At 36.6% G+C, this 25,917-nt stretch overlaps 1 protein-coding gene across 4 annotated transcripts in view; it reads right to left on the reverse strand.

Annotated features, from left to right (window-relative positions):
• Positions 1 to 25,917, reverse strand: part of rev1 (REV1 DNA directed polymerase) — a 54,569-nt gene that overhangs the window by 18,041 nt on the left and 10,611 nt on the right. For all 4 annotated transcript variants that reach the window (XR_010004314.1, XM_016997235.2, XM_016997236.2 and 1 more), the window contains 6 exons: positions 24,973 to 25,141; positions 22,657 to 22,806; positions 15,075 to 15,766; positions 11,523 to 11,630; positions 10,419 to 10,535; positions 673 to 793 (listed from right to left, as the gene is read on the reverse strand). Coding sequence is in view for 3 of the 4 variants with exons in the window: in XM_016997235.2 (XP_016852724.2) it covers positions 673 to 793; positions 10,419 to 10,535; positions 11,523 to 11,630; positions 15,075 to 15,766; positions 22,657 to 22,806; positions 24,973 to 25,141 (1,357 nt within the window). In the remaining variant the exon portion in view is untranslated. The remainder of the gene's footprint in view (positions 1 to 672; positions 794 to 10,418; positions 10,536 to 11,522; positions 11,631 to 15,074; positions 15,767 to 22,656; positions 22,807 to 24,972; positions 25,142 to 25,917) is intronic.

Genomic DNA, 25,917 nt, shown 5'->3' on the forward strand with positions numbered 1-25,917 from the left:
AAGCCACAATTTGAAAATAACTCCTGTGATAATTTCATATGCTAGCTTAAAATGTTTTGTGTGAATGCTAGTACAAATATATCCTACAAATTAATTTTAACCTTGATTTTAAAAAGCTCATCAGCAATAAACTATCTTCTTCAGCTCGTTTATTGCTTATTTTTGTAGCAAAAGACTAGTTATTGCAAGTTAGAGAGCTGATTTATATTAATCGAAAGCTCATTAAAGAGCACGTATCGTATGTCCAATGTAGAGATACTATTACCATGTTTTCTTTTATCTTACAGAAACTTTTTCAAACCTGTGTAAGGGGGGGGGGGGGGAGGGAGAGAGCTGGAGTTACACTTTTAAAATGTACCTGTTCAGACTTACAAACAAATTCACTCTAAGAACAAACCTACAGAACCTATCTCGTTCACAACTTGGGGACTGCCTGTGTAAGATTTCATGTTGAAGGATGTTCAAGTAATACAGGTGAACAAGGAAACTATTTGCTTAAGATATGTAACAGTAGTAGTGTACTCTTTTTTGAACTGCAGAAAATCAGCTCCTCCTCTTCCTCCTTTCTTCTCATCTTTTCCCATGCATGAAAAACCAATATTGTGCAGGCAATACAAGAAAAAAGAAAAACAAGCTGCAGCTTCCAATGATCAAAATATAGTTTCTTCTTACCTGGCTTCATAACTGCATGATGCAATCTCAGCCATTGATGACACAGAGATATCAAAGTCAATTCCATTCACCTGTGTAGCATCTGCACTGTCTTCATCTGCTGAATCCAGTTCACCAATCTCTGAGTGAAAGAGAGTATTTTAACTAAAGAGTGAAAATTAGATTCTGTTCACAAGTCTGTAAACATATTACTGAACTTATTACTATTACTACAGAAATTATTTTTGTTTACATTATCTAGTAGTCTGACATTGCCCTAAACGCCCCAAAGATACAAGATCTTGTCTGATCTTGTAAGCAAAGCAGGGCCAGACTTGCTTAGTACTTCTATGGGAGACTGATAGCAAATGCCAGAAGCAGGCTGGATTTCAGAGGGAGGAACTGGTTAAACTATTTCTGAATATTCCTTGCCTAAGAAAACATTACAAAATTCATGGCGTAGCTGTCAGTCGACAGGCAAATGTGAAGGCACATAAGACTTCAGTAGCTTGGAATAGGTGCAATCATAATATGCCTCAACAGTCAAGATTCTGGGGAAGAAGGCAGGATATAAATGAAAATATAGATCATAACAAAATATTTCAAGTCTAAATTATGTAGTGACAATTAGTAAGTGAGAGAATAATTCAATTATTACATCGGGTGTATCAGTAGCTGATACAGATTCTACCTCCAATTAAGTCAAGTATTTAAGGAATGCATTTTTATTTTTAAAATATTAAATGTACAGAAACTGAAAACTATATTAAATATGTAGAATTATTTAAATTAGTGATTTGAAGTTGCATCACTGTCTCCATCCCACCCAGTTTACATCAAGGCATCACACCCACTGCCATTTTTCCTGTGTCTCCCTTCACTCCATTTTGTTTCCAAGTTACTCACCTGCCTGTTTGCCAGCTGGAGCATTTACTTATTCTCACCCCCAAGGAAGGTGGAGACAGGAGGCCAAATTCCATGCCCAGCCCTGCTGCCAGCCAGTTCTATGAATGCCTGGCTCTGCGAGAGGCAGGGGTGACTAGTGAACTCTACTATGCAGAAATGCAGGTCTACTCCCCCATCCCAACCTGGCCTCTCCTATAGACTATGTCTCTTAAGACCCACAGAGCCAGATATTTAGGAAGCAGTGAGTTTGCAGTGGTGGCCATTCATGGTAAACAAGGAGTTGTGGTTGTTCTACTTTCTACCTGCTGCGTCTTGGGATTAGACTGGAGAATGGATGCCTCTAGCTGTAACACTGATCTCCAACACCTTTAACTGTAGCAGTATGCATCAGATTTTAGGTAGCCAACCAAATTGGGGAAAAAATACTTTTGAATTTGATTGGCTGGGTTTGAGACTGTAAGTGGCCAAAGAAGAATGAGGGAGGGGTTACCTAAAGGGATTAAGTTGCATACAGCCTACAGATCACAACTTGCCCACCCTTGCTTTACATATAAATAACCTACAGTTGCATTTTTAAAATTACCGATCAATATATAGACCAATACCAAAATTTAGAATAAAACAAAAACAAGATTACTGGAATAGATGAAAACTTAGTGGTCATTGATACTGGTCTATCTAGAAGTCCTATGAGATGTAACTGAGGGTGTTAATGTAAAAAGTGAAAACTGCAAATCCTTTAGCACAGTTGAAAGAAATCTAAAATGAAATGATCACTAATTTCAACTGTCATCATTTCTCATTTCTTGGTGAAAACAGGTACTTCTAGTGACCACTTATTAAAACAGAAGTATGGAAATAAAAGAATAAGGTATTCTCATAGGCAATATCTAACTCAATTACATTAAATACTTACTTTCCTATGATACTCAAAATATTTATTTATTTACAGTATTTATACTCTGCTCTTCTCAGCCCGAAGGGGACTCAGGGCGTATCACATTGCACACATATAAGGCAAACAGTCAATGCCATAACATAGAACAGAGACAGACGCAGGCACGGCTGGTCTCAAACTCATGACCTCTTGGTCAGAGGGATTTGTTGCAGCTGGCTGCTATCCAGTCTGCGCCACAGCCCGGCCTGTTGCTTGTGGCTGCTGAAATGGAACAGCCACGCACACATTGTCCCATGACAACCACCAGTGTAGGGACTGGAGGACATGAGCCGGAACAGAGAGACAGATGTTTTGGCTTTGGATCAGTGTGTCGAAGACATGCAAGAGCCACCTTTTAAGAGGTCTCATTCTGAGCCTTGCATAAGGTGTAACTACTGTACACCTAGATGTCCCAAGGCTGACTGGACATCCCTGGCTCGTGGCAATGGACCTTGCCGGAGGGTAAGTAGCGCTGTGCGAAGAGTTCAAAACCGATCGTCCAGGAGATATGCTCTGCCAGTGGTAGAGTCTATATCAGCTCCAATAAATCGTATTCTCTGTGTCTATCTATTACATATATTGGTCTGTGTGTACCACACAGTCCTTTGGGCATTAATTTAACGCCAAATATTGGAAATTCAGATGACAACACAAGATAATGCAAGCCTTTAAGTTACTTCAGGGCCCTTCCAGATAGGCCCTATACCCCAGGATCTAATCCCAGGTTTTCTGTTTATCCAAGATTATCTTGAGTGCAGACTCATATAATCCAGTTTAAAACGGAAAACCTGCGATCAGATCCTGGGATATAGGGCCTGTCTGGAAGGGCCATCAGGCAGGCAGAATTACATTGCAGAATTGGTCCTTACTGAATAACTATGTATCAGCTAGGAGTGAAACATACTGTATACAGCTAGAGTGTATGAAGCCAAACCAAGTTTCCATACCCATATGTCCCCTGAATATTACTAAACACATGCACAAACACCTGTTTTTAAAGAACAGAAATGTGTAACAGATGAAATCACATCTTCATAGGTTTAGAGGTAGAACTGAAGACTTCTGCTAATGTGCTAATACCTGCTTTGAGGGAAGAGTGCAGTAGCTTTTTTTTGTTTTTGTTTTTGTTTCTGTAGTATAATGTATATATCCCCAAACAGACATACCTTTGCAGTAGTGTACTCCCAGTGGTGTACTGCAGGAGCATGCTACTAATTAACACAATAGACTTGTGATTTAGTCTTTATATAAAGAATATATAAAGATTAAAGAATATAGAGGATGAAACAGGTGGAAACTGAACACTGAAAATCTTCTATCTTGACAGTTAATTGTTGTCATTTGGAGGAGCTCATGCAAGGTTCCTAAGACACCTGGATCTGCAAATTAGAGAGAACTGTGCCCTGAACAAGAACAATGTCTTTAAGTCGATTTGTTCTTCTGCTCTGCCACTAGATGAAGCCAGCATCTTGTCTATCTTCATGAGTTTGATGGGCTGTTCCACAGTGCAGCACAGCAGATGCCTCTTATAATGATGAAGTCACTTCATGTAAATTCAGGACAATGAAAGACACATTGTCCTCAATAGAAGGCAAGGTAGAAAACCTCTCATCAAAAGTTGGGAAACTACACAGGCGTATGGTGAATGTGGAGCAATAGATGGAGAAAGCAGAGGCCAGGACCCAAGTATGTGAAAAAGAAATTGCTGAAAATAAATCTGTATCTAAAATGTTGATTTAAAAAAAATGTTGCTCTTTAGAATGAATTTTGAAGATCTGGGGTAGAGGGAAAGAAAGCCTAAACGTATTCAAATCTTGAGAAAACTGGCAAATGAGAGGACCTATTATCTTTGTGCATGGATAATTTACTCTCTCAGTCAGTCAGGTAACTTCTCCCAATAAATCAATAATTACCTGTTCTCTGGGAATACTACCACGTGGAAATATAAAATAAGAATGATGGCAAATGTAAAGCAGCACAACTGCGAATGAATAAAAATCAAAGATCAATTCAGTAAGAGACCAAAGAGTTAGCAATTCCTAAAAACAGTCCAGTAGAAGAGGCAATAAAAGCAGAAACAATAATCAGTGAGCATGCAATTTGTAAGAGAAGGGCTGAGGCTGGGAACACCTATATCTGGTCAAGCTAAAAGACTCACAGATTCCTAATGCACCATGTTTAGTAGTTCACAGGGAAAGCAAGAATATATCAGAGTGTGGAGAGTTAAAGACCTGGATTGTAACTCAGAATGTGCCTCTGAATGTATATTTATATGGATGTTTTAACTTAATTAATTTTAATTATTATGTAATTGTAATTGTTTTTATACACTGTTTTATACTGGTTGTAAGCCGCCCTGAGTCCCCCCTGGGGGTGAGAAGGGCAGGATAGAAATGTAATAAATAATAAGTACTGGACATAGACTGTTTGTTCCATATGAGAGCCTAGTTAATTGCTAATCAAATGATCTGTAAGTCAACAGCAATATCACTGCAAAATTTAAAAACCATGTGGGCTTGCCACACTAAAGAACAATGGGTGTAATTCAGTACACCTTTATTCTCTACTGTGTGCAGGAAAAGACTTTTGTCTCTCATTGTCTGCAATGAAAGCCCCATACAAGCTTTTAAAATGTAAGAAGTGTCAAAGAATTAGTTTTCAACGGCACAGTACTGCAGGATGGGATTGCTAGTGCCTGCCGCACTACTATGTCAAAAAGCACATCATTCCTTACCTAAAAAAAAAAATATTTCCTCATATGATTAAGCATGTGATCAAAAATCACAAGTGAGTGAGGAAAATAAGGAGAAAGTACATATGAAAACAGAGTATCAGAGCTGTTGGTGAGAAAGGAGTCTGTAGTATGCATTTTGAGGGGTGACAATATTTAAATGTTCCACTTTTGCGGGTGTCTTAGATCCCTAACACCTGTAAATGTACTTTTTATAGAGCTCTTTTTCTTGTGGACAACTGTGTATTTTAGGTGAATTAATATAGTATATTGGGGGTTTGGGGGTGGGGGTGACATACCAACTACTGTGCCCTAAAAACTCCAATTTCTCCTTCAAACCATGAAAACTTACCAGATTTTAAACCAGTTTTCCAATAATCCATCTGATCACCTCTTCCTTTGCTACCAGATTTTAAGTGGTAGAAAATCTGGCAGCAGTAGAGATTCATCACTAGAAAAGGGTTTAAATATGGCAGCAGAAGGGGAGAAAGGAGGAGGGGTATATTTGAGAAAAAGGTTTAAAATCTGACAGCAGAAGGAGAGAAGAAGGAGATGTATCACTGAGAAAGGGGATTACGATCTGGCAGCAGGAGGAGATATGGAAGAAAGGTGGTGCGTTGTTGGGAAAAAGGATTTAAGTCTGAAAGCAGCAAAGGGGTTAAAATTAGGAAGCAGGAGGAGATAATCTTTGTGGCGCATAGGTGAAAAATAAAACGAGGGACTAGCAATTTTGTCAGGAATTATAAGGACAGGTAAGCAGGCAGCAGAAGAAGTGGGGTGAAGGGGTCAAAGATAGTTAAGCAGCAGCTAAGATAAAGGTAAAGGTTTCCCCTGACATTAAGTCCAGTCGTGTCCGACTCTGGGAGTTGGTGCTCATCTCCATTTCTAAGCCGAAGAGCTGGCGTTGTCCGCAGACACCTCCAAGGTCATGTGACCCGCATGACTGCATGGAGCGCTGTTACCTTCCCGCCGGAGCGGTATCTATTGATCTACTCACATTTGCATGTTTTCCAACTGCTAGGTTGGCAGAAGCTGGAGCTAACAGCGGGCGCTCACTTTGCTCCCCGGATTTGAACCTGCGACCTTTCAGTCTGCAAGTTCAGCAGCTCAGCGCTTTAACACACTGCACCACAGCGGCTCCCCTTAGCAGCAGCTACAAACTTGAAAATTATTCAATCCCCCAAAAAAGAACTTTCAAATATGAGAAGGAAGGCGCAATTGTACTGTACGTCCACTGGGACAGGTGTCAGTTTTAAGAGAGAAAAGATCAGGACTCTACAAGCCTTTGAAGTTCATAACAAGACCACAAACGCTTTGTTATCAGACCAGAAGTGGCTGAGAGACAGCACTGAAAAATAACAGGATTTTAAAGATAATGTAACTCTTGCATTTGTTTCCAGGCTGAATAGAAACCCTGCCCAGAGACCAGACATGTAAAGAATGAAAACAAATGCTAGTTGTGCAGAAGAGTTGAATTATTAAACGCATATTTTTCTTTCATGACGACTTATATAATGACAATGTCGTAGCATGCACACTGTGCTATGAAATATTCCTAGGATGGGGAACAAGTGGATGTTGTTGAACTTTAGTTGATGAACTGCAAGCCCTATTCCCCTTCATCATCACTTATGTTTGCTATGGTTAATTGGAGTTCCAGCCCAACAACATCTGGAGGGCCCCAGGTTCCCCATTTCTGCAAGATACAGAATATCAACTATATTTAAATTACAGAAGTAATATTTTTTCACACAGAGTTATTATGTGAAGGTATTTTGTTCAGCTTATCAGCAATAATAAGACTCTTTAAGAAGATGGAAAACCATTTGGAAAAATGACTTCAAATCTTCTGAAAAGATGCACAGAATAAGAAACGAGAACAGCAAGGCTATACAACAAAACTGAGGAGGATTTGAGAACACTGATATAATGTTTCAGAATTCCAAACATCCTGCACTAAATACTCGTGTAGCGGATTGTTCCTTTAGTCTCATTGAGAATAAGCAATGAGAACATCTTTTATATCCTTGGTTCTTTGTGTTACCTTATTTGTGAAAAGATCAAACAGGGATATCTATTCAACAAACAGTATATATGGCTTAATTCAGAAATAACGCTAATTTGACATATCCTGGCTGATGTTGGCTACAGGTATTATTGGTTTAATGGAACAATAATGAGGAATATCTTAGCTCTTTGAAAAGGTTCATACTGGGTACAAACATACACATGAGAAGCTACTGACATACCACATTATCAATGGGGGAAAAGGACTATGCAAAATCTTCAAAGAGAATGGTTCTTTCTTTTGGAGTGACACATCTATTTGATCACCCAGCCTATGTGACTATCTGGGCTACAGCAAGGGACTCAAAGAACTATACTATATATGCACCAGTCTATACTTTCGTACTGTGTTTTGTGATGGATTTTAATTACTGTAAGCAACCTTTGGGGTTAATCATAGTTGATCTGGAGAGGAACACATTCTACACCCTGACTTAATATTTACTATGCTGAAAGAAGTGAATACTTTTGCTCAGACCAACTTGTCTCATTGTTTTCAATATATCGTGATATTTTGGTGCTAAATTCATAAATACAGTAATTACTACATAGCATTACTGCGTATTGAACTACTTTTTCTGCCAAATTTGTTGTCTAACATGATGTTTTGGTGCTTCATTTGTAAAATCATAACCTAATTTGATGTTTAAAAGGCTTTTCCTTAATGCCTCCTTATTATCCAACATATGTGCTTATCCAACATTCTGCCGGTCCGTTTATGTTGGATAAGTGAGACTCTACTGTATTGTTTTCTTGGTATCATATGCTGACCAATCTAGTATCCCCAGCCAAACAAAGTACTAGATCCCAAGGTTTAAGAACACAAGAATAGCCATTTAGATCTGAACAACAGTCTATTTAATTGAGCTTTCGGGTATCAGAGATGACCAGCCAGATGTTTCAAATAAATTTGGAAAGTATGATGCCAAAAACTGGCCCAAATGACTAGTTCCTCTTGTCTGGTATTCAGAGACATATTGGCTTTGAACACTGTACCTCTCCTGGCTAATAACTACTGACAGATATATCGCTAGGAATCTATCTAGTTCTCTGCTGAATTTGTGGTGGTCTAGGAACAATACCAACAAAGATGTTATCAGAATTCAGAAATTGTCTAGATTTTTAACCAATCAGATTCAGTTACTATCTCAAGTTTTATGTCATTAGAAAAAAAATCGCACTAACATTGCTTGATGTGATTTATACTTGTATACGGCTGTCATGTTATCATCCTTCTTGCATTACCTTCTATTTAAAGTCTTCAAAGAAAAAAATGTTCCACTCACTTAAGCTTTCCTCTTGATTATATCTTTGTTGTTTTTATCTGCAGTATCTCCAGTTGTAAGGAATTTTGGAAGTGACAGAACAACTAGAATTACAAACAGTTTTCTAAATGCAAGCCTTTGGGTAGTAATCAGGGATTATGTGAAATTGATATTTGATATTTGGAGCGGCCTATGGATTATGATTTTTGGATTATGTGATTTTAATGGTTATATTAATATGTTTTTAACTCCATGTTTTAATGTTTAAATGTTACGTTTTAATGATCTAATTGATAGTTATATGTTATGGTTGTTTTATGTTAGGTTTCATATCTATGTTAGGCATTAAATTTTGCCATAAACATGCTGGAAACCGCTTTGAGTCCCCCGCTGGGTGAGAAAAGCAGTATACAAGTAAAGTAAATAAATAAATAATAAATAAATGTTCCGCACAAATACAGTAACTGATACTAATTTTCAAGAGCATGGACCTCAGCCTTCTTGCCTGATCCAATACATTTTGGATGGGCAGAGGGTTGTACTGTATAGCCCTTGTGGGCTCTTCTAACTCTGTGTTTCTATGTTCGAGCCCATGCTTAGTTTATCAAAAGTCACTTCAAAAGGAAAATTGCCTTTCACTGACAAATATAACTCAAATAATCATTGCTATTTTATTAATGTATTTTTGTGGCACTTCATTCACACCCAAATGGACAACTATACCACAAGAAAGCAATTTTATGCCCAGATACACCAATTAGATTGCTATCATGATACAGACTGATTGTTTGGAGAATGACTATGTTACCAAAACAAGTTGACATACAGGACACATGTAAACATCAAATAAAGATCTTCCATGTATTTAAAGTGCTTATATGGTCACCATGTTGCTCCTAAATGGAAATCCTTTTCATATGCAGCAATTATTATTATTATTATTATTATTATTATTATTATTATTATTATTATTATTATTATTATATCCTGCTTTCTCTCTCCCAAAGGACACTTAAAGTGGCTTAACATAAAAGCATTAGCATACAATTTAAAATATACAAATATGCAAACATTAAAACAGAATTAAATATGAACAGTATTAAAAGTAGATATGAGATAGTGATATAAGGCACATGGGTAATAAATCTGTATGCCACCGCATAATAGTTGCACCCTCTTTTTTTGGCCCCCCAAATCGGTATTTTTGCTTTCATTGCATAATATTAACAGCCATGATTAATTGCTTTGAAGTACTTGCTGGTAGATGACCTGAAATAGTCTAGTTAGGCTTCCCTCTCCATGTGTCTTGCTGCACTATACAAGGAACAGCTATGTCCACCCTTCCAACTACGGCTCTTCCCTCAGATGAGTCCAAAAACACTGGATTGAAGAGAGTGACAACACTGCCTCTCTTTAACCCAGTGCTTTTGGACTCAGCTGAGTGAAACACCATAGCTGAAAGGGGAGCAGGCACCTGGACAAGTGTAGCTTCATTTGCCCCTCTGTCTCCTTTCAGCTACAGCACTTCGCTTGGCTGGGTTGAAGAACGCCACTGCTGTCACACTGTCAGTGCTTTTGGACTCAGCTGAGTAAAGCACCATAGCTGGAAGGAAGCAGACAGACAGGCAAGTCGGCAAATGAGTTGCCATAACAAAAGGAATTTCTTTCACTGCAGAACAGTTATAGCCCCCCTTTTTTTGGCCCAAAAGGGACCAAAAGTGCAACTATTACGCTGTGAAATATGGTATATTTCCTTTGAAATTATCACTGTAGCACTATAAAATTAACGGGACTGTTATAAGTTATAGCTCTGTAAAAACAATGTTTGGTTTTAGAGTTTCAAGAAATGGCCAATTTGTACCTGCATTGCAATTCAATAATTTATTCTGATAATATTGTCTTTCCAGCTGTGGGTTTGCACCAGGACGAAGCAATACTTTTCCTGATCCTCTGTTACTTGTGACAGCCACTGGTTTACCTGCGAAACATATTCAATATACAAGTCAACTTATGCTACAATTCAACAAAAATTGGCAAGCAGCATTTCAATTCAGTTAATACGTGACATCCTCAACAAGAGGTTTTGACTGATACTGATACAATTGTAATGACTATTACTGACTAAACATGAATAAGGAGGCATTTTTAAGCAATACATACACACTAACACGCCCAATTGGAAAATAATCAAAATGGCAATTTAATCCAAGTTTAATTCAAGTATGAAAACTGTAATATTTGGTTATAAGATTAATATTTAATCTTTGAATCAAAGCATACTTTCATAAGTTAAGCTGCCCACCTACACCCTTGGTTTTTTGGGCATTCTGACTATTAAGACCAAAGATGGCAGATTTAGTTCAATGAGATACTAAGATGGATTCAGACGATTTATGCACTGTTCCTAAAGAAGAGGCTTGTATAACAACTTCTGAAAGACACTGCCCTAGACAAGTAACTATCACTCAAGTAGATATCCCTTCTGGGCAAGGTGGAAGGGATAGCTGCATTCATTCATGGACCCAGGATCTTACAGACCAATGGTTCTCAACCTTTTGTACTCCAGATGTTTTAGTCTTCATCTCCCAGCAACCCAAGCAGGTCCAGCCTTAGACAAATGGTCACAAATGATCATAGTTACAATCAAACTGTATGGATGGCCAACATTTGAAAATCTCTAGATCTATAACTGAATGTTATTCTGGCTTTAGCTATGGATATGACCAACTTCAGATGACTGAAAAAGAAATATGGGCAATGAGAGACAAAGGACATTTTGGTATTTGATGAAAGGAAAGGTAAACTTTTCTATTCCTTTAAGCACAACGGTCTTAATGGCATAAATCTGGTAATATTTGCAGCATACAATACTACTCGTATAACAGTTTTCAGATTAAAAGCATTAATGACAAACGGATTACGTTTAACCAATAGGTATTTTCTATCGTCACACATGAATACTAACCTTTCAGATCTAGTCGATCTCGAATACCCACTGATACAAAGAAGCAATCCATATCCATGTGCATTATACAGCTCTGATGCTTGGTTGTGTTCATGATGGATAAATGATCTAAAATAGCCAAATGGAAAGTTTATTCAAGACCAAATAATGCTCACATTGTTTCTGCTTCTTATAAGCATACTACACCATTTTTTATTCACAAATATTTAAACTGCCATTAAAATATGAAGTTTTCCAGTAGTTCAACTATAGCCTGCAACTGAAGTAGGCAAGAATAGATAAAATTTCTGGAACATGGCCATACAGGCTGAAAACTCACAACAACTCTGTGATCCCGGCCATGAAAGCCTTCGACAATACACTATTCTGCTAATTATAGAGATTATTTTTGTTTTTCCAATTTGGGGTGTGTATTTGGCCTCTTCAGACTCCTATAGAAGTCAATGAAGCTTCAGTAGTTGCCTACTCCCACTATGCATCACTGTCCCAGCATGATTTTATGTGGTTGCTTTACCTATAAGGGAAATACACAGCTAAAATTATATGCATTAAAAGATATTCACAAGGTATTTTTCAAGAGTCAAAAGAATTAATGTAACCTGCCAGTGATCAGGATGCAGAACTACCGTGACCCTGAAAAATGGCTATCATGTATCACAACTTTGAAAACCACTATTTTGCTGTAAAGAACAGCTAGTTAAAGCTGATTGTTCACTAAGCACTATATTATTGTGCACAGCAGCATAACAACCAATGAACAGTCAGCATTGGATAACTATACTTTACTCAGAAGTTTTCAATTAACCTAATGCCAGTGTCAATTTGGTGTTAAAGTATCAGTTTTGCTCTTTGTTAATTCTTAAACAAAACAAAATGAAGCCACAGTAAACTCTGCACACAAAGAATAAGTCATACAGATGTAGATTCATGTGTCTGGCCACAGTACATTTAACTATGACTCTATATCATCATTTCTTCCAAAATCCTGTTCTATTTCAATATGTTTGAAGCATTTGCATTTCCCTTGCTTTGAAATATGAACTTTAAAAGCCCATAAAAATAACAACTTTTGTTCCTTAAGATGGTAGAATCTATCACAGAGGTACAATCATTGAATATAAGCTAGAAGAAAAGGGTTCCCTTCCTTAAAAAAGTGCCATTAATGTCAAACATCTCCCAACTTTTGTTGAGGTTACTACAAACTTACAATGCTCATCTAAAGTATAATTAATGGAAATTTTACATATCTCTAATTCTGTTATCACAACAAAGGGTAGCACGAATGAAATGTTCTTTTCAAATTAAAAAAAAATCATTTAAAAAAATACAGCACAGTCTGTCTTATAACTATATTTCCCTATAATCCCAAAACTGGCCATACGCATGCTCTCTTAACAATGACATTAGAGGCGTGTTATGCTGTATTCTAACACATTTTGTTGAACACAACTGTCCATTGAAATTACCACCAATCTAAATATAAGCCGTTTAATGTAATAGCAAGGGTGACTACCATCTTGTTATTAGAGCCTGGAAGTACTGTAATGTGCTGACTTGTAATGAGTCACTTTGGCACCAAGTAACCTTTTTTAGTCTAACAGCAAAACATTTAACATAATGTGCATTTTTGTCTATGATTTACCCTTGTGTATATTCTGACCTAGTATGAGCAACTGGAGGAAGAGTAGGATCATGTGGGTGGCTATGTAATTTTTCTTTGTGGGGGTTATGTACCTAACAAGAAGAGAAACCAGCCATAAGGAGAGGACAGAAGGATACACATTACCTTGCCTGTGTTTTTTGCATTTTTTCTGCTCAAATGAAAAAAAATATATACTATTCCCGCCACCAGAAACAAAGGCACAGGACATGTATCAAGACTGGGTGGATTGGTGCAAAATATGAAGAGTTCAAAGAAGGAGGAGGTATTTCAGAGATGGGAAACTAGAGAGCATGTAGCCATACCTTTCAAAGCAATGGTAATGGCAATGTGATACTAATGAATAAACCAGCGAGCAACAATCTAGATCAGTGGTTCCCAACCTTTTTGGCTCATGGAGCATTTTTTAGTGTCAATTTCTGTGGCAGAGTTCCTTAGGCCTACCCTATCTATACACATAATAAAAGTGAAGTGTGTGTGTGTGTGTGTGTGTGTATGTGCCTGAGGTGTCTACTTACACTGACAGCCTCCTGCCTCCACGAACAGATATAGTTCCCACTGAGCAGGAGATACCAATGGCCCTCCTCCTCTGACATGTAGGTCACAGTGAGCAACATAAACATGTAGCCCAAACCCTGCCAGTGTCCTCCACAAACACCATTCTGCCCCCCGTCCAAGTGATGGATTTCAGCCTAGATGTTGTTTTTCCTCCAGAATGGATATCCCAGGGTTCCTTAATTTGCATGACCCCCAGCCACTGCCTCTATCTTAACCCTTCCTATGGCACATAGTTCACAGAGGAATTGATCAGCCACTGAACAAGAGGTTTGGGGAGAATTCACCATGATTTACAAGAATTATACTTGATTTTCAGCCAGAGAGCACTGTTGACCCAACCAATGATGGATCTGGACCAAACTTGCCATGGATATTGGAACTTGCAGTACCTTCACTGATACAGTGACCCCCACCGACAATCGACTGGAACTAAACTTGGCACAGAGAAGCCCCATGATCAAATGAACATTCTACAGGCAATGTCCATGCAATGAAATTGTACTTTGAAAACACAAATACTTACCAACTTTAAAACCAATAAAATCACCTGAGTCAATGAATAATGTAGCGTTTTTCTACTGGAAATGTATTGCAGTATTTCGGGATTCAAACGTATGAGCAGAACAAAAGACAACACTTCATTAATGAACATTTACTAACTACACAACTAAAACTCACAAAGAGGTCAAATGCACAGAAACCTTATGGAAGAATAGCTAAGAAATCACAATGTTATTGTTAAGAAACTTCACTGTGAAGTGACTCCAAATCGACAAGCCAATCTCTATTTATATGGAGCTAAGTTCCAAGAAGCTTTGAGTGGATTTCAGGAATTCCTGAAGGGTTGAGAATGAGCAAGAAGCTTCTCGAATGTGCAGATCCAAGAAATCACTTGACACTGAGTTCCAGGACGGGCCATTAAAACACGGCATGTGATATTGTGCACTCAACAGGCTGGCCCAGCTCAGCCTCGATGTCTGTCTATCTCAAACTATAATAATTTTGGAGGTCATGGCAACAGAATGAACAAGCGTCCTCTGCTAGAGGAGTCTCAAAATTCAACCTGGCAAATTTCTGTTCATGTAATTTCTAGTTTTCTTGATTCTTTTAAAATTTCATTTAATTTTTATTTATTTTATTTTTTAGAGTGACCATGGAGCCCTGGGAAGTGAACACAACTTTTAGGGCTCCTCGGAGCATAGGTGGGAATCACTGGTCTAGATTATAATATCAAGCAATTATAGCTAGATAATCAGAGCAATAAGTAACAATTCCTTAGAAAAAATTAACATTTATCACCCTGCTTTTCATATAATTATAACAAATCCACTTACATGAGTCTGTTTTCTTAACCATACATTGCCCTGCTTTCAGTTTTTTCAACTTTTCTCTTCCTGGGAACACGGCACTGCTTTGTCTTTGGAGTGTGTTGATAAACTCCGTAAATTCAGACTTCCAGGTAGATATATGATGTAATCTTGAACGTGCGTAAAAGTCAGAAATGAAATTGGAGTTCAAAGATCTGGACAGAGGTGAAGAATCTACCTCACTAGGAGCAGGTGCTGGAATAGTGCTTTTTGTGCTTGAAGGCCCCTGAATGGTAGAGTGGTAAGTACCATTTATTTTGCTATTATTGTGCAAATTTGAAAAAGATGAATTACCCATAGTCCTATGCATATTCTGTAAAAGTTCTGTATCTTTGTTGCTTTGTTGCAAATGCGGTGTTGAGTCTCTAAAACCAGTTTTTTCAGTCCTTTCCTCTTCCTGCACAGGATCTGGTGACAGTCTACTTGTAATGTTGCCAGAATGTACCATGTTATCCTGTGTCTTTAAGGCACTGTTGGAAACATGTCCATTTAAAATGGACATGTTTTCTTTAGGATGAATTCCATTATGTTTATTCTCAGAAAAGACTTGCTCTAAGTCCAAGAATTCTGGATCTTCAGTCTCATCCTCCTTGTTCAATTTATTCATTCCATTGGCTTTGACTTCATTCTCTGTTTCATGCTTCTGTACTAGACAATTTCTATAACAGAAAAATCCATAATACAAAAATACATTAGAAGAATATTATTTCCTTTTCCCAGATTTTGGGCACTGGTTTACCTAGAACGAACTATCCCCAGGACAATACTATAAAGCTTTCCCAATGGAAACCAGAAGACTTAAATAGGGGTGGCATGTGCTAACTAATGATTCCCATCATTCCAATGTTTTCATAAATTATGAATTTGAAAAATTGTTCAACAACACTATTATGAGGACTACATCTATGAAGGTACACATGTAGTCTGTATCATCTTTATTTACTAATATAGCTATGTGGCTGAACACAATTGCCTGATATAGGTTAACATCTAAATCCCCCTTGGAAGAAAATCCTCCAAAACTGGCTAGAAGAGTATTATACAGAAAGGATGCAGGGCTTGGCTTCAAAGATTTACTGTTCAACTTTGTTATCAAGCCAGAAAAACAGATCTGCTGAACAATTATCTTCATCATGTTTAAAAATTAAGGCACAACAAGAGTTTAAATTGAACACTCCAGTTGTGTGTTGTAAATCACCTAGAAGACTGACTTTATTGGCCTGAATTTTGATACCTTATAAACAAAGAAATTGCTTTATTTTTTCCAAAGGGAGAACTTCTGATTTAAAACACTGTACAAAAACAAATTACTTCCCTTATTTTTTCACGTTCTATGTTTTTATTTTCAAATTACATATTCATAAAATAACAGTGAAACAGATTTATATACAGTGTTCCCTCACTACTTCGCTGTTCACTTTTCACGGATTTGCTGTTTTGTGGTTTTTCAATAAATTCTAAAAGACTATTATAAATCATAAAAAATTACAGTTTACAGCCTAAGGAAGGGAGGAAGGAGAAGCCAAAGGGAGAGAAAAGGAGCCCAAGTGGCAACAGGAGGAGAAGGAGGTGATTTATCAACACACGATTGGTTGATAAAGACTTAAAATAGTGTATAACTACTAAAATAATGTATAAATATTAAAATAAATATAGTGTCCCTACTTCGCAGATTTTCACTCATCGCGGGTGGTCTTGGAACCTAACCCCCGCGATAAATGAGGGAACACTGTACATGAATGTATACATGAACCAATACAATACTACCTAACATCTGGGCCTGGCTGTGGTGCAGCTGCTTAATAGCCAGCAGCAATAGATCACGGCAGTCTGAAAGGTCATGAGTTCATAGCCCACATTGGATTGAGCACCAGACCCTTTAATAGCCTAGCTTACTGTCCACCTAAGCAGTTCGAAAACAACTGCAGTTGTGAGTAGAGAAATTAGGAACCGCTTAAGTGGGGAGGTTAATTTAATTTACAACACCATAAAACTGCCGGCGAGCAAAGAGCAATGAGGAAATACTACGATCAAAAAGGACTCGGCATCATAGTGGATGAAGTGACAGCTCCCCCTGCGATTGGAATCGAGCATAACCTCCTGAAGCCGGAAGTTGGAAAATGTTGAATTACCTCTACTGTCTGAATATGTGTTGTATGTCTAAAAATGGCATTGAATGCTTGCCATGTATATGTGCATTGTGATTGGTTATACCCTCCTCTCCTCCCACCCCTCCTATTTTGGTGACTTCCTGTTCCTTCATATATAATTCCATTCTTTCCTTCCTATTACATTGCTTTTCTATTCTTCCTTCTGGCCTGATAGTTATTATTTATAAATTCCGTATACAAATTCTAACAGATTAAATTATGAAGCCTTTTATTGAAGGCTTCGTTACTTCCCCTATTAATGAGCATGTCATGATCAGTATGTACTTTTATCCAAACTATGGAAGAGTAAAACTCTTTGCTTTTTGTGAAATGATTCTGCTTCTTATTAAACATATCTATGACTACCCATGATCTAGTATAAATCTAGAAATTTCAGTAAAAGATCAAACCCCCAAATCCAACTTATCCAAGGGTCTATGTGTGTGTCTTAAGTCTTTTACAAAAGGAACAATCCCCTCCTCTGAATAGAGTGGCAAAAGGAGAACCTAAAAGCAACAATCTCCTCTACAATCTCCTCTGCAATGCCACTTCTAGCCTTTTTGAATGCTTAGGTGTGGAAATGGTGGTGGTATCCAGGGATGGCTGACTCTCTGAGACAGTACTGTGCTTTCTTTCTCCATAGAATCATCCCCAATTTATCTACAGGCATATCAAAATCCTTAATTTTGGCTCCAAAACCTGCCCTCAACCTATACATCAAGTTGACTTATATAAGATAGGTTCTATAGCATGCATTGGCAAACTTCGCCCCTCTGGGTGTTTTTGATGTCAACTCTCAGAAATTCCACTCAGCTTAGCAGCTTTTAGGAATTGTGGGAGTTGACGTCCAAAACACCAGGAGGGCCTAAGTTTTCCCATGCCTGTTCAAAGTATTGTAAGTTGCTCCGAGTCCCCTTGGGGAGATGGGGAGGGATATAAATATATTATTATTGTTGTTGTTGTTTTTGGTTTGCTCTTAAGTTGAATTTGTATGTAAGTCAGAACAGGAAAAAATTAGGACATTTCCAGATAAAGTAATTTAAATTAAAATACAAATATATGTGCAGTAACTAACCACCAACACATACATGTGATCTAATCAACTGTAAAATGTAAAAAGTCTTACTGAAAATATATCACATTAACCTCTGATTTCAGTAAACAATTTCTATAGTTAAGTCAATAACACCCACAGTGATATGGCTATATTTTTAACTCTAATTAAATTCTCAAACTGGGGGTGAGATAAAGAACATCCATTCAAGATGTGACTTTGTTCCTGACATTCATAAATTCACTTGCTAATTCAATATGCATTGAATATCTCAACATAAGGAAGACATCCCATTGTCCCATGCTTCAGATCCAAAAAAGAAACAGAAAAATCTTGTACCCTTTGTTAACTTCTCCAAATCAGTGTAAAATGAGAAAAACTCATCTTTTGGCCCTCTAGAACAAAGAGAGGGAAAAGGAGAGACATGCTGATATGAGCCATTAGAAATAAATCAACAAGAGAGTATTTCTGTTGTTTTTTCCTTATCACCTCCACATCATACTCAAAACAAAAAGCACCATCTCTAAAATACAACAGCACGTGTCATTTTAAGACAGTAAGGTTAACAGCTTTGATTATCCTTTGAATTGACTGAAGTAGACAAAGCTGCCCAAAGGAAGACTGGTAATAAATTATAACACATTTGGTTGATAAATAATTCTCAGAGCACCTTTGAAGTTTACTCTCTCCTATGGTCAGTTTTCCTGACAGCCATTGAAGTACAGCAAGGATGAAGAAATCAAACAGAAGAGAATCACGTCATACATTATCTTTTACTACAAAAAACTGTAAAGAGATGGGTTGGCAACAGTCAAATTATCAGGCTACATTAAACACACATTTAAGTATTGTGTGTGAAGACAATAAGGTGCAGAAACCACTCTTAAAATACATACTGTAAAAGGTAAAGGTTTCCCCTGACGTTTCCCCAGTCATGTCTGACTCTGGGGGTTGGTGCTCATCTTCATTTCTAAGCCGAAGAGCCGGTGCTGTCCGTAGACACCTCCAAGGTCATGTGGCTGGCATGACTGCATGGAGCGCCGTTACCTTCCCGCAGGAGCGGTACCTATTGATCTACTCACATTGGCATGTTTTCGAACGGCTAGGTTGGCAGAAGCTGGAGCTAACAGCGGGCACTCATTCCGCTCCCGGGATTTGAACCTGGGACCTTTCAGTCTGCAAGTTCGGCAGCTCAGTGCTTTAACACACTTCGCCACTGGGGCTCCTTGTACATACTGTACTTAACTTTTATGCAAACGCGAATCTTTATTTTTAATGTAATCATATAGCTCTATTTAGAAGTTCTAACTAAATCCAAGAGAAAACCATCCTGGGCTCAGCCTGCTACTTTATCTTGCAAAAAAATCTCTCAGCAGCTTTTGGTATTAACATTACTTTGTAAATCAGGGAAGATGGTTTCAGCCTGTCTTGGAAGGGCTTGAATTCTCCCACCAAAGTTAGTTTTACACTTTGGCTGTGGTCCGGATCCAGCTTTGATAGTGGATCATCAACTGTCAGCTAGAATTAAAACTACTTTTGCCCAGAATTAACATAGAGCTGTGATTATGCTTAGAGTTGACATGAAATTAAATTATTGCCTGTGTAGTATACTGTAATATATCATGCTATAATAGTGCTTTACTTTAAATATATCGGGAATCTCTAACTGGTGCAAAATACTGGTATTTTGGTCATATACAATCCTCTAAATCAGAGCTTTCCAAACTGTGTGTTGGGACACACCAGTGTGTTCTCTATAGTCCACAAGTGTGTCGCCTGAAAATGCTCCCCTCCAAGAGGAGCAGTGGCAGATGGGAAGGGAAATTATAACGTTTACAATTTGTATAATTTGTTGATTAAACTGTAGGTCATTATCACTGAAATAGATTAGTTTCTAATTAAGAAAAGAAAATCTGTTGACAACAATGTTTGTGATGAACCACATAAAGCGGCGACAGGAAACTCCACAAGAATCAACAGTAGCAAAAAGTGTAAACCTTGTAAAGATTCTATGAAATTTATACTGTACATATTATTGTATAATATATAGACGACACTTATAAAAGGTTGATTTGACCATTGGTTTGTTAGTAAAACTGAATGGCTTCAGAAAAAGTGTGTCTAAAAAGTGTGTCATCAACATAAAAAGTTTGGAAAGCTATGCTCTAAACCAGTGGTTCTCAACCTAGGGTCCCCAGATGTTTTGGCCTTCAACTCCCAGAAATCCTAACAGCTGGTAAACTGGCTGGGATTTCTAGGAGTTGTAGGCCAAAAACATCTGGGGGTCCCAGGTTGAGAACCATTACTCTAAACCAAAGTATTCTACACTAGATTCTCAATTAACTAGTACCCATGGGGATTGGAAGATGCTAGATATAGTTTTTGATTGATGAGTTACTATTAAAATAGCCCTAACTAATAATATATTATATGCTATACTACACTATAAATTCTGCACTGACTTGATTTTAATATTGAAATATTATAATTAAAAGCAAATCAATACAAAGACAAACTTAACATACTGTAATATTTCTGCTAAATTTTATTTTATTATAATATTTATTCCTTGTATTATTTTTTCATTTTTTGTCAATTACTTGACACTTCTGGTTGCCTGAATTCTAAGTAAGAGTCTATGATACACTGTAACAATTCACGTTACATTTGTTTTCTGTGGCAACACGTTGCTATGATTTTCAAACTTCTCTGGGAGATGTCTTTGGCCCACTTACAAACTTTTTATTGCCTCAAGTTATTTGTATTTCAACAACTGGTTAATTTAAATGAATAATTTATATTGTTTTTTATGGATTTTTTATCATGTCAGAAGTGACTTGAGAACATATTGCAAGTTGCTTCTGGTGTGAGAGTATTTTTATTGGATGATTTCATTCAAATGTTGAATATTGTTTTTCTGAATGCAAATTTCGTTGGTTGCCGTAAATAGAGAGGCAGGCTTTTCTCTTTTCCTATGCTACCAAAATAAAAACCTAAGTGGAATGGTAGCAAATTACACTAAACTATTCTAACAAATAAATTAGCATTTTCCAATACAGTAGAGTCTCACTTATCCAAGCCTCACTTATCCAAGGTTCTGGATTATCCAAGCCATTTTTGTAGTCAATGTTTTCAATACATCGTGATATTTTGGTGCTAAATTCGTAAATACAGTAATTACAACATAACATTACTGTGTATTGAACTACTTTTTCTGTCAAATTTGTTGTATAACATGATGTTTTGGTGCTTAATTTGTAAAATCATAAACTAATTTGATGTTTAATAGGCTTTTCCTTAATCCCTCCTTATTATCCAAGATATTCGCTTATCCAAGCTTCTGTCAGCCCGTTTAGCTTGGGTAAGTGAGACTCTACTGTACATACATTTTATCTATCGTATTTTTTCTGTTTTTCATTTACATTTTTATTCTGCCATCACAGCATTAGGGAAAATGCACTAAGTGTCCTAGATCAACAAGTTTAAGTACCGTAACATTACAAACAGGTCACAAACAGAAATGTTTCAACAACATACTGTATAGAAAATAGAATGCTAGTTGATGGAAAGAGCCATAACAGGCATCACATTAAGCTGCCTAAGTAGCAAAGAAATCGGCAGAAACAAAACCAAACAGTAGCAGAGAAAATTGCTGTACAATTTTATAGTACAGTCCTTGAGAAGACAAAGGACAATTTTTGCTCCTTAATACTGGACACACATTTATTAGAACAGCATTGTACCAAGTCACATTCTAGTACGGGCCCAATTAAAATATGTAAGTAAGTGTAGAATGCAAAGATACAATATCAAATATGCTTATTTTAAATGTTTTTGTCTATTTGGAGGCGCCTTTATCTAGAAGACAAGAGTAAAAATGGAAAGTTAACCAAAAATGATTTTTATGCCTGAAGTCAACTCAGTCCACTCCATTTTAGAATATAATTTGAGGGGTGCTTTGAAATCTGTGAAGAACTGTACAAACATTACACTGTGCAACACGATTTTTGTCCTGGGCTATAAGTGTCATTTCCCAATTGGATCTATCATAAAAACATGGAAAAGATTTATTAAACTGTGCAGCAAATTTTGCAGGAGTTTTTCAATGAATATCTCATCGAGTCTCAACCAATTCAAAATAGTTTGTGGCAGCCGCAAAAACTAAGTTTCTGGAGTATAACAACTATTTTCAAAGTAAGTTCCACACAATTAAACACGAATAATGCTTTCAAACCAGGAACAGATTTTTTTTTCAAAATTTTGTTACATAGTGTTATCAGTATAACTTGATTAGACCTGATCTGCCAACTTAAACCTGAATTAGTAAACCAAGCAAAGTACTTACACCCTGTTGACCTCCACAGAGATATTGCTAGGACCTGGGATAGGATCTTCAGTTTTGCATATGGTATTAAACCAGAGGCCTTTCTGAGTACTTGATTGTTTTGTGTAAAGCTGATATGGAATATATGAAAGGAGCCGTCCAGCTTTTATGCTGTAACAATATACAAATATTAACTGTCAAAAACTTCAGATCAGTAACTGACAACATGTAATATATAGACTTTCTTCAGTTTTTAAAGCATTTTGGGAAAGGCATTTTTTAGAAGAACTTGTCCACAATAGCCTAAATATTCCAACATCCATAATTGTTCACATGGGAGACCGAGATTGTGACACCTTTGCTTTCTAATGATTTAGTGCACACAAACTTTGTTTAATGCATAAAACTATTAAAAATAATGTATAACATTCTTCAAGCTAGATGTACAAGATGCACATGACACATATATGAATTTCGTGTTTAGACTTGGGTCCAATCTTCAAGGAATCTTATTATGTACAGGCAGTCCTCAAATTACAAACAAGATAGGTTCTGTAGGTTTGCTCTTAAGTTGAATTTGTATTTAAGTTGGAACAGGTACATTTTTAAGTGTAACTCCAGCCATATACATATACATATACAATTTTGGACAGCATAGGAAAGAGTTAACAAATCTGTGAAGTTTGTTTTGCTATCGATGCCTCCTGTTCAGATTTCACCTCAGTTTCTGTTCCTGTGATAATTAGATTTTGAAAAAATTGACTTGTGGAAACAAAGATTGGTGAGAAAGCTCCACAGGAGATATTTTTTCCCCATGATAATTCTTTCTAGATTGAATTTCCCTTCCAAGGGGTAGATTTCTCTCACCGCAATTCTTAACTATGAGTCATTTGTAAGTTGGATGTTTGTAACCCTTTGCCTGTATATGCAAAGATTCCAAAATATGAAAAAACACAAAATTGAAAGCATTTCTGCTCCCAAGCATTTTGGATAAGGACTACTCAAACTGTTTCTAACTGCAAAAAAGTTCTCTTATTTCCAGGTCTTTAGTTCTCTGATTATTATTATTTCCCCCTATATATTATATTCTCTGAATATAAACTATACTGGAAAGTTATTAGAAGTGCCAAGACTAGGATTCAGAGTGTAATTCAATAAAGACAGATACTCAGTAAATATGCAAGGACTGGCACAGTCTATTTGAATATCAGATACACAAACACTTTCCATCACTTCTGATAATCTAAATACTGGTATAGAAGGAAAAGCAAGGTCCTAAAGAAACCAGCTTTTATTAAATCCTGCACTTAACTAGTCATGAATTCTAGCCATGTTGGAGAAGGAACATGAACAAGGTGACAAGGCACCTTGTCACTTCTATCATGTCACCTTCACCTCAATGAACTGAACAGAGAATATATGAAACAAGCTGCCTTCTGTACAGAACTGTTGTCCTTTTCACATTTTTCAGTTTCTTTGGTTTACACACTTCATCTTAGTAAATAATGTTTTACATTCAGAGCTACTGATGTTTTTAATATATCAAGTGAAACATTACTGTTCAAACTATGTTGTTAAATTGTGACATTCTGGAAGGAACATAGCTTTTTCCACAACACCCAATTGCAGCACTAAAATGTTCTCAAAGGGGCTATATTGTGCTAACTGCAACCAAGCCCCTGTTATGAAGAAAAGAAATGTAAACATCCATGGTCTAGGGAAATGCACTGGCAAATCATAGTACTGTTAATGCTTACTACTTTATGGTGCAGTCCTATCTAATTTCAACCAGTACATTAACAAGCTTGGTGAAGGATCAAATGACAATACCTGCTGCAATTAACAACACTACAGAAATATCGCGTTACCTAATTAAAAAAACATAAATAACTTGTTCGCATTTATGTGGTTGGTTTCTAGGGGAATGGCAGATAATTTGTTTTCCTAATATTTTAATACACAATAATATAATAACAATCTAATGTGTTCTGAAAATGTCTTCAATATGAAAACTCATCACAAACATTCTGATTTAAATTTATAACATTAATTTTAATAAACACTCCTTTTATTCTAATTTGAAGAGGCTATTAATAACATGACCTTTTAATGTGACACTCACTTCCTAATACAACAGATATCACATAACTGCAGAATAACCCTAACCACAGTGTAAATGATCAGTGTAAAAATAGAAAATTAAAAACATATTCTGTATGAACAATATTTAAGAATGTAATAGCATTTTCTATCTTTTTAAGCTAAGAAATCTGCCCACATATCTTAAACATTAAAATTGACTTAATGGAGTTAATAACATTCTTGTCCAGTATTTACCTATCTGTTATCCATTCTGGTCGTACTACTTTTTCTCCTTTGAGTTCTTTTATTTTGGCATTTGGAAGATTTGTAGCAATAATGTGCGTTGTTTTGGATCTAGAATAGTATACGTGATACTGTCCTCCATGCAACATCATTAGATGCCTCAATTCGTCAGATGAAGGATCTGTAATAATAGTTGTAAACATTTAACTACAGAAACTACAAACTTAAAATCTACTAAATCAGTGCCTTCCTGAGCCGTTACTTACAGTAACTAAGTTTTCTAAAATATTTCAAGATAAAGTAGAACTGTCAAAGGATTTTTAAAAATCAACATTTTTAAAGTAATGACACGTATTAGAAATTAATATTTCAAAATATCAGTATGGGTGTATTTCTGAAATATGTTTCCACAATGAACTTCTTCACCAGGAACAGCTATTGAGATTCTCTGAAATATTTTCTTTTTATTTCCCTTATTACAATAAGATAAATGGAAGCAATAAAATGTTACCAAATGGAGAACTCTTGTTCAGCGTTGTGGTCAATCAGCCATGCCATTTTCTAGCATATACCACTCCTTTCTTATTTATTTATTTATTTGCGACATTTATATACCGCCCTTCTCACCCCGAAGGGGACTCAGGGCGGTTTACAAGTATATATACATACAATATATTATATTATACAACTATATCACAATATTATTAGTAATATTGCATGTAATATAAATATACAATTATAATAGTCAATTATAATTATTATTACATTGTATTACATCATAATATTATTATTAAGGGTTCTTCCTTTCTCTTCGTTTTTTTTTACATTTGTGGTTGCCCCAAACATATTTTTACTCTTTCTTGTTTGTGTGTGATGCTCAGAAGAGGCAACCAAAATCATAGAAAAGGAATTTGCCATTGGCATATATAAGTGCTATGTTAAACAAAATTTTCAGTA

Source organism: Anolis carolinensis, chromosome 3, assembly GCF_035594765.1.
Source record: "Anolis carolinensis isolate JA03-04 chromosome 3, rAnoCar3.1.pri, whole genome shotgun sequence".
Taxonomy (NCBI): Eukaryota; Metazoa; Chordata; class Lepidosauria; order Squamata; family Dactyloidae; genus Anolis; species Anolis carolinensis.